Raw genomic sequence first — 8177 nt, 5'->3', positions numbered from 1 at the left:
GAATGGCCAGAGTGACCTTATGAAACTCCACTTTGTTTGTGATGGTGTGGAGCTCATTAGTGTGTGGTGCTCCGGCATCAAGGTATCTTGGAAACTGGTTCACACCTGGGTCTTTCACTCATACACACACACACACACACACACACACACACACACACACACACATAAATAATAGGTTAACCATAACCATAAACTCCTCTCATCTGTTTGTGTCTGTCTCGGAAATGTGGTTGGATATCACATTTCATAACCTGACCCAACCTGACATACTCCCAATATGTCATTGCCGGAATAGAAGAACCGGGGAAACATGTTGGTGTACATGTGTGGGAAATCAAAAGACAGCAGCAGAACATTTCCAACAGTGTGACACTCACATTTGGCTGTTTATTGTCACGCATCGCCAGGAAACACTGATATATCGTTAATCCCAGTAAGTGTAACTAGAATTAAATTTTAATAAATACATTTTTAAGATCATTACATTCACAGCCGTCGTTTTATCAGAAACGTGGAGGTTTCGTGTTGCGCAATTTGATAACAGAGCTCATTGAAGGACTGTGTGACGTAACTAGTTTCATGAAACGGGTCAGCTGACTGATGACGTTTCATCGGGAGTAACTTTACGAGCAGGAAGCAGGTTGGAGATCAGAGCTGAAGGAACCGGCAGGAGGAATAAAACTGAGGGAAAAGGACCCAATTAGTCGTCTGAATACATATCAAGAAAAGGTAAGATGTTTTTCATCAAAATATCAAACTTTTCCGGTGGTTTTCTTTGTGTCAGGTCTTTCCATGTGAGTTAAAAGTGTCTGTGCCGGTCACTTTCATGTGCAACGTGGTCCACTGCCGGTCTCCCTACATGTTTCCGGAGAGCACTTCTCCTTTTATCTAAGCTGAGTCCCATGTATGTTTACTGTGGGATATCTCCATCAATGTTACATTAGATACTTTTAATTCATCGTAAATGTTTCCTCCAAATGTTGGTATGAACATTATTTAACATTAAAGATAAGCCACCGTATGTAACCAGTGTTTAGCGGGAACTCGTCATTATCAAGGAGATGATAAACGTGTACATGTTTGTTTTGTGTTTTTAAAATAGCAGCTGTGTGCTTTTTCAGCAAGTCCGTTACCCAAGTCAGTTTTGTAACAATGCCAGACTACAATAGTTGCGCAACCACTTGAACGTGAGCTCCCCCTTGTGGCTGAGTGACGACATAGGTTGTACAATTTTATTAATGAAACATTATGCAAGGATATTAACACATTTTCATTTTGCAATAGAAGTATTTAAACATAACTCAGTGATTACCGTTGCCTAAAAGGACATTTGTGTATTCTTTCCTTCAGAGACACCATGCCTGTAGATCTTAACAAGGGCAAGAAGGCGTTTGTCCAGAAATGTGCCCAGTGCCATACTGTGGAGAATGGTGGGAAGCACAAGGTTGGGCCCAACCTTTGGGGTCTTTTCGGACGCAAAACGGGTCAGGCAGAGGGCTACTCCTATACTGATGCCAACAAAAGCAAAGGTAAACACTGAACACGTGTATTTACAGAATTGGAACAGTCCTAGGAATCATCCTGTATGGTTTAAACATTATATTCTGCTGTTTCAACACATTTTTAATTCCAGGCATCACTTGGGACGAAGACACCTTGATGATTTACTTGGAGAACCCCAAGAAATACATTCCAGGAACAAAGATGATCTTCGCTGGCATCAAGAAGAAGAATGAACGAGCTGACCTAATTGCATATCTGAAATCTGCAACTTCATAAAGAACACTTAATCTGTACGCCGTTGCCTATTTGTGTCCTGACAAACTGCAGAAGAGGTCAGGACTCATCATTCTTGAATGGGTGGCAACCTGAGTGGTGCTGGCATGATACGTTTGTTTACAGTTGTACCTCTGTTTCTGATAAGCTCCTCCTTTTGTGGTGGAGTAAACGATATCCCCTGGTTTTAACAGGTTACTTTTCTAACATAAATTATTAAACCATTTACTGTGTATTCAGAATGTGAGGACTGAAAGCTGTGTCTTATGTGTTTAATGCCGGTATTATTTTTTTTCCCTCAATACTTTATTAGTTTATTACCAAGTTGTCTTAATAATTATTTGTTCTGGGAATGAATATGCCTTTTCTGCTTCCAATATGATGATCCATCAACAGTCTTTTTATTGTCCTTTATGAGTTTGCAAGTTGAATAAATCTGACATTAATTGCCAACTTGTTTGACCTGATCTGTTCTTAAAAGTGAATGTGTGATCAGTTTTGGTTTAATTACTAAACGGTGTCTAAATACAGATTGTGGATGAGGCTGTAATTAAGTGCTTACTTAAAGAGTTTTGGCTCATGTAGAATAGTGAACCAAATTAGACTGATATATTCTATTTTTTATATACCAGAGTGTATGCGGGTCATACATTTTCCTCATCAAGGGGAAGTAGATGCATATTACTCTTTCACAGAAACATGTTTGGTTGATTTCTAGAAGAGTAGCTTCCTCCTATAAATGAAGTGACTTGAAATTTGTAGCTTTAAAAGGCCCATTTATACTTGGGAGCTGATAATGTAACAATCAGCACATGGGTTTGAGACTGTTGGTTACATTTGTAGGTTGTTTAGCCTCAGAAAAAGTTGAGGAAGTTGGTTTGTGCATCAGAACTGGGCTGTGGAGCTTTTATCCTCAGTCTAAGCTGTGGAGTTTAGCTCCCTCTAGCGTTCAAATGTCATACCTGCACGCATTCACTAAAAATGTATAAAGGAATTTGATTTTCTGACATCCTCCTGCCAATAAAAGTCACTGTTACATAATTGAAAGGTATAGACCAACCAATGCAGATCCCAGATTGTAAAGTAAATATATTGTCGAGTTGCATTATCTGGTGTTATTGCTATGAAAAACATTTTTCTTCAGGTGCCAGTCCTTCATGTTGATTATTCTAGTAGAATCCTCTATGTTTTGACGTTACTAGTATAATTTAATTAAATTAGATTATAATCCACCCACATAGGGTCTTTTAAGACGCCTTAAAAATCACTGCAATAATCTGAAATAATCACCAATAGGCAAACATCCACCACTGTAATCCACCATTTTTACATCTTAATAATTTACAAAATGCATCATAGATTATACATGCTGAGACGATAAAGTAATTTACCCCAATTATCATCATCCTCAGCATCAGCATCATACTTAGAGCGCCTCTCTGAGGAGGGCAAACGGTTCAAATGGCCAGAGGGCTGACTGCTGAAGCAACCCGGAGCCCCTGTCTGTGTGACGAGGCGAGCGTCAGCGGGACCGAGCCAACCACAGCCAGCGTCATCTGCACACAAGAAGACCCGCACGACGGTGATGCTCGGTAGTGGCTCTCTGTCAGATTTCCAATGCCTTTGATAGTCTACGCGAGGCTCAATTTGCCTCCACGCCGCTTTGCTTAGATCTACTTTCATGTTCTTGGATTGGGTGCACGGTGTGGAGATGCTGTGGAGGAAGATGCTGGTGCGCAAAGGGAGTCTCCATCCTTCTCCCCACAGAGTGGAAACTGGATGTGCAGCCAGAGCTCCAGGGGTGTTTCCTTCATAACCTTGGAAGTTGTGGCATTCAGATGATTCTCCACTTTAACCCCCAGTAAAGCTTCATAGATGATATTTCTCTGCGCGACTTCATGGATTTTGCTCACTGAGGACCATCCGAAGAACAGATATGGCAGTGCCAAATATGGTGTTCTCCGACGTGGAAAGTTTTCTGGACTCGCATCCCGAGTTATTCGAGGACTACCTGAACAGAAAGGGGAATTACGGCATGGTGGAGAAATGGCTGAAGAATCACCAGGCGAGCAAAAGTCCGGCGGCTGCAGCTCCCGCCGAGCCGAGAGAGGAGAAGAGCAACGCGTGCAAAGACAGCTGGGCGAGCAAATGTGACGGTCTGCAAAGGAGAGCCTCGCAGAAGGAGCTGCGCAAAACTTTCGCCAGATCAAAGGCCATTAATGTCAACAGGACATACGACGAACATGTGAACTCCAGGGCCCAGGAGCCCCTGACGAGCATGAGGAGGAGAGCCCTGCTGAGGAAAGCCAGCTCTCTGCCCCCGACCACTGCGCACATACTGAGCGCACTGCTGGAGTCCAGAGTCAACATCCCCCAGTACCCGTCCACAGCCGTGGATTTTAAATATTACCTCAAAGAACACAACGAAAGAGAGTTTTTCCTGGAGCTTGTAAAGGACATATCCAACGACTTGGATCTAACGAGTCTCAGCTACAAAATCCTGGTGTTTGTTTGTATTATGGTCGACGCAGACCGCTGCTCCTTGTTTTTAGTGGAGGGGACGGGCAACAAGAAGACACTGGTGTCCAAATTCTTTGACGTGCACGCAGGTACCACAGTTTTACCCTCAATGAATTCAGATGAAGTTCAAGTGCCCTGGGGGAAAGGAATTATCGGATATGTGGCTGAACACGGAGAGACGGTGAACATTCCTGACGCTTACCAGGTGCCCGCTCCTCCCTGTGCACGCATGCTCCTGTGCATTTGCTTGAATCACAGAAAGAGAGTTAATTCATCATCAATAAAACTGTAACAGAGCTGAGAGCCTGGAAAGCAACACCCACAGTCAGCCGGACAAAGCTCACGTCAACACCACACATTCACATTAAAACATCACTGAGTAAAAAAAAAAGAAGCTGATAAAGGAGATGTTTTATTCTCTCCTTGTTGTTTCCACTGTGTTTGCCTTCATTTTGAGACAGCAAGGCAACACTATATTACATTAAAGCTGCCAAAGGAAGCAGATTTGTCTTGTTTTCAATGTGGACAAAAAGTCTGAAGCAGAGCTCCTCTTGTTTGACAGAACATTTACGGTAGAAAAGAAGTGATAGAAATGAAAATGCACATTGCTTTAATGTCCAGACACTGCAGCCATCTTGGCACCGCTTCAGTTTTGTCCAGGTTTATGGCAAAATGTTACACAGCAGGTATGAAATGATGCTGTAGTCTGTCACACTGACTTTATTGAGCCCCCTGTTTTCTGTCCGGGAGAGTCCTGATGAGTCGTACACTTTACTGCACTGTCATCTGAAAGTGAAAAGGGAAAACTGCATTTGTTTTAAGCAATAAGTGCTTACACCGTGTCTTTCTTTTGTACTGTCCCTGTGGGTTGCAGGATCGCCGCTTCAGTGATGAAATTGACAAGCTGACAGGGTACAAAACCAAGTCACTCCTGTGCATGCCCATTCGCAACAGTGATGGAGAGATCATTGGAGTTGCTCAGGCCATCAACAAGTCTTCAAGTGGAGAACTGTTCACTGAAGATGACGAAAAGGTAATTTCATTATTATAGTTTCTGTGTAAATGCAGGGTGAAGATCACATGCTGCCTGCTTGGCTTGGCTTTTTCCTTGTTTGAGATTTGTTCTCTTGACTTACAACCAGTTATTATCACCTCAGTCTCTGTGTATTACATTTGTGTTTTCTGCACATGTTAAAGGCAGACTTCCTTCCTCACTCCACTATTTTTAAACTTTAGCCCTACTTTACACCCAGACTGGTGGGTACAAAAACTTTTAGAATTGGTCCAGTAGTTTGTCTCAGCCAGCAGCCGAGTTCAGGCGGTGAATGTGCTACAGTGGCTGTAAATCTGTAAATCCTTCATGGATCCTTCACGGATTCATCCTTTATGTCTGCTGCTAAAGGTGCTTGTTTTTGCCACTGACAGGCTCAGATTGTTATTCAAAGCATCTGACAACATTACAGAAAGGATCCCAACAGAGATAGACCTGTTAAGATCCTTTCTGTTTACCCAGAAACAGCCGTTATATCTCCTAGTTCAAAGCCACCAGACTCCATTATGCTCTACATCTTTAATGCTTACATACAGCACTGGTGTTTTTATTGACAGAGTAGCAAAATAAGAGAAGGAGGTAGGGATTATACTTGGCCATCGTGGGCTTTTCATCACACATAAATGAATAACCATATTGACACATGGTTCTATGATAAAATGATAGTTTTGTAACACTGTGTAGCCACATTTGCCGCAGGGCGTTTTGGTTGGTCTATCCGTTTGGTCCAAAGACGTTTTGTACAGACGTAATAACTTGTAATCCTCTGACATTTCTTCTTGTGCCACCACAACTTTGACATATTTTGACTTATATGAAATGTATGACAGATGTTCATGGTTTCCAGATGGTGTCTCCTAATCACTTTGGTGATCTTCTGACTTGAGCTTGACATTGCTCAGAGTAAAACATTTCGACAACTGCTGGATGAATTGCCATGATTGTTGACACAAAATAACTTTCGTGATACCCCGACTTTTTGTTCAGTGCCATCACCAAGTCAAAATTTCATGTTGTCCAATATTTGCTAATTAGTCTTCCCAATCAGACTAATTAGCAAATGTTAGCATGCTAACACACTAAATTAAGCGTTACCAGCTAATCAGTCTGTTAGCATCGTCATTGTAAGCCCGTTATCATGCTCGCTTTAACACTTTTACTGAGCTGCTACTGTGGCTTTAGACTTTCAGTCTTCTTAGTATTGAAGCACAGTGAAGTAGTGATGTGCAGAGGAAAGAATAGGCTGGAAGTAAAATGCTCATAAGCTTTGTTACTCATGTGAGGCCTTTCAGTGATGTTGCACAGTTTTTTTGTAGGCAAATACAATGTTAAACTTACGAGTTAGCAATAGCAGATAAAAAGCGGGATGGATTTTAGTGAAAAGTACGATTTTCTCATATGTTGTCCCCTCTGCATGTTATATTTTGCACTGTGACCTGCAAGCATGGTCATGACGTGGAACATTTCATTCATTGTTGGGTGATTCTTCGCTTAGAGGAACCTTTTTGTGCCCTGATACTCACACTGAGTTGCCATTTTGTTTTTTGCTTTATTTCAATGGCTAAACAGAGGACGTTGTTTATTTAGTGTCCAGCATTGATTCTCACCAACTACATAACAACATAGCGTGAAATCAACATTTAACAAGTCTACTACGGCACCGGCATCTGCTGAGTTGCAGAAAGATCACATTTCAATCTACTACATCACCGATTATGCTGACAGGCTATAGCAGGATAGCTACGACATGGAACAGGGTGAATGTTATATTAGTTATATTGAAGTTAAATAGAGTTAAATAGATCGTGCTCTGCAGGACAAAGTATGTGTTGAAAACATTTCTGAATCACCCCAAACATCGCTTTCTGTGTTCTGTAAAAAAAGTTTTCATGTTAGTGTATACCGGAAAACGTTGGGCCTATCACAGATATGACATTTCTGTAATTGGCCCAAATCAGCTGAAAAAATCGCTGACTGATAAATTGGCTATAATTCGATTGGGTCTAATAATGACTTAATTGGAATTCTAGGTTCTAAACCACACATGCAGTTAAAAAATATAAAATTAGTCTTTTCAGGTGCCGTGGATTTTGGTTGTTTTGTTTTGTGTTGTGACGATAACAATAATTTTTAGTGGCAACCCTGAAAATGCGATGCCCTTATCAGACTGGCTGCTATCCACGGCACATATCATTTTCAGAGTTCGAATGTAGCTCGTGATATACTTTTACCTCTGTGCTATATTTTTTTCAAACTGAATATTTCACAAGCAACACACATTGTATATCTGTTTCGTGATTGAGAGCTGGTAACAAACTCCATTTGTTCATGTGTCCAAAATGATAAATTCCTCTAGCTCAGTCTGACATGCAGCATATTTGCCCTGAGTCTGAGTTGGGTCATAGCTCATCTCTCAGCATCATCAAATTTTCCTAAGGCAGTGTCTTCCAAAGGGTCAGGACCGTGTTGTAGTGCCACCAAGAATAACAACTGTATATAAGCTGTTCACAATATCCAAGCTCAGTGGGACAGCCAGAGTGTCGGTCTGTAGTTTAATCATTTACATTTCACCATTGTTGTGCTTTTGGATGGTTGCCAAAGAGTTGACAGCAGCAACATAGGATTAGTAGATATCTACTAACTAGTAGATTAGTAGATATAAGGCTACATCATCTATTTCGATCAGACTGGAACTAGGTGGCTACCACGTGTGAATGTGTGCACAGGACAAAAATTGAGATAAGCTGTCATAATTTCTCCACAGATATTCTGTTTTTTGATCCGACTATGAGGACTGAAGCATGCTCTTGGATGACTACTATTTATTAGT

The 8177-nt window shown here is 41.4% G+C and overlaps 2 protein-coding genes across 2 annotated transcripts in view; both read left to right on the top strand.

The window, feature by feature from the left end:
• Nucleotides 1–602: 602 nt before the first annotated feature.
• Nucleotides 603–2229, top strand: LOC139208314 (cytochrome c-like). The gene is made up of 3 exons (XM_070837952.1): nucleotides 603–729; nucleotides 1351–1529; nucleotides 1634–2229. Exons 2-3 carry the CDS (start codon nucleotides 1358–1360, stop codon nucleotides 1777–1779), a joined length of 318 nt encoding a protein of 105 aa, XP_070694053.1. The 5' UTR covers nucleotides 603–729; nucleotides 1351–1357; the 3' UTR covers nucleotides 1780–2229.
• Nucleotides 2230–3712: 1483 nt separating this feature from the next.
• The window catches only part of pde11a (phosphodiesterase 11a), a 35567-nt gene continuing 31102 nt past the window's right edge, over nucleotides 3713–8177 (top strand). Inside the window, exons 1-2 of the mRNA XM_070838466.1 lie at nucleotides 3713–4501; nucleotides 5171–5329. Of these exons, the coding sequence (XP_070694567.1) occupies nucleotides 3713–4501; nucleotides 5171–5329 (948 nt within the window). The remainder of the gene's footprint in view (nucleotides 4502–5170; nucleotides 5330–8177) is intronic.

This window comes from Pempheris klunzingeri, chromosome 10 (assembly GCF_042242105.1).
Source record: "Pempheris klunzingeri isolate RE-2024b chromosome 10, fPemKlu1.hap1, whole genome shotgun sequence".
In the NCBI taxonomy this organism is placed as follows: domain Eukaryota; kingdom Metazoa; phylum Chordata; class Actinopteri; order Acropomatiformes; family Pempheridae; genus Pempheris; species Pempheris klunzingeri.
Note: the sequence above shows the minus strand (reverse complement) of the source record. Positions and strands in the feature narration are given on the sequence as shown.

What these genes read in the sequence shown, in the direction of transcription:
- LOC139208314 (XM_070837952.1), top strand. Translation starts at nt 1,358, where the DNA reads ATGCCTGTAGATCTTAACAAGGGCAAGAAGGCGTTTGTCCAGAAATGT. An exon ending in TGATGCCAACAAAAGCAAAG is followed by an intron (nt 1,530 to 1,633) that starts GTAAACACTGAA and finishes TTTTAATTCCAG; the next exon opens with GCATCACTTGGGACGAAGAC.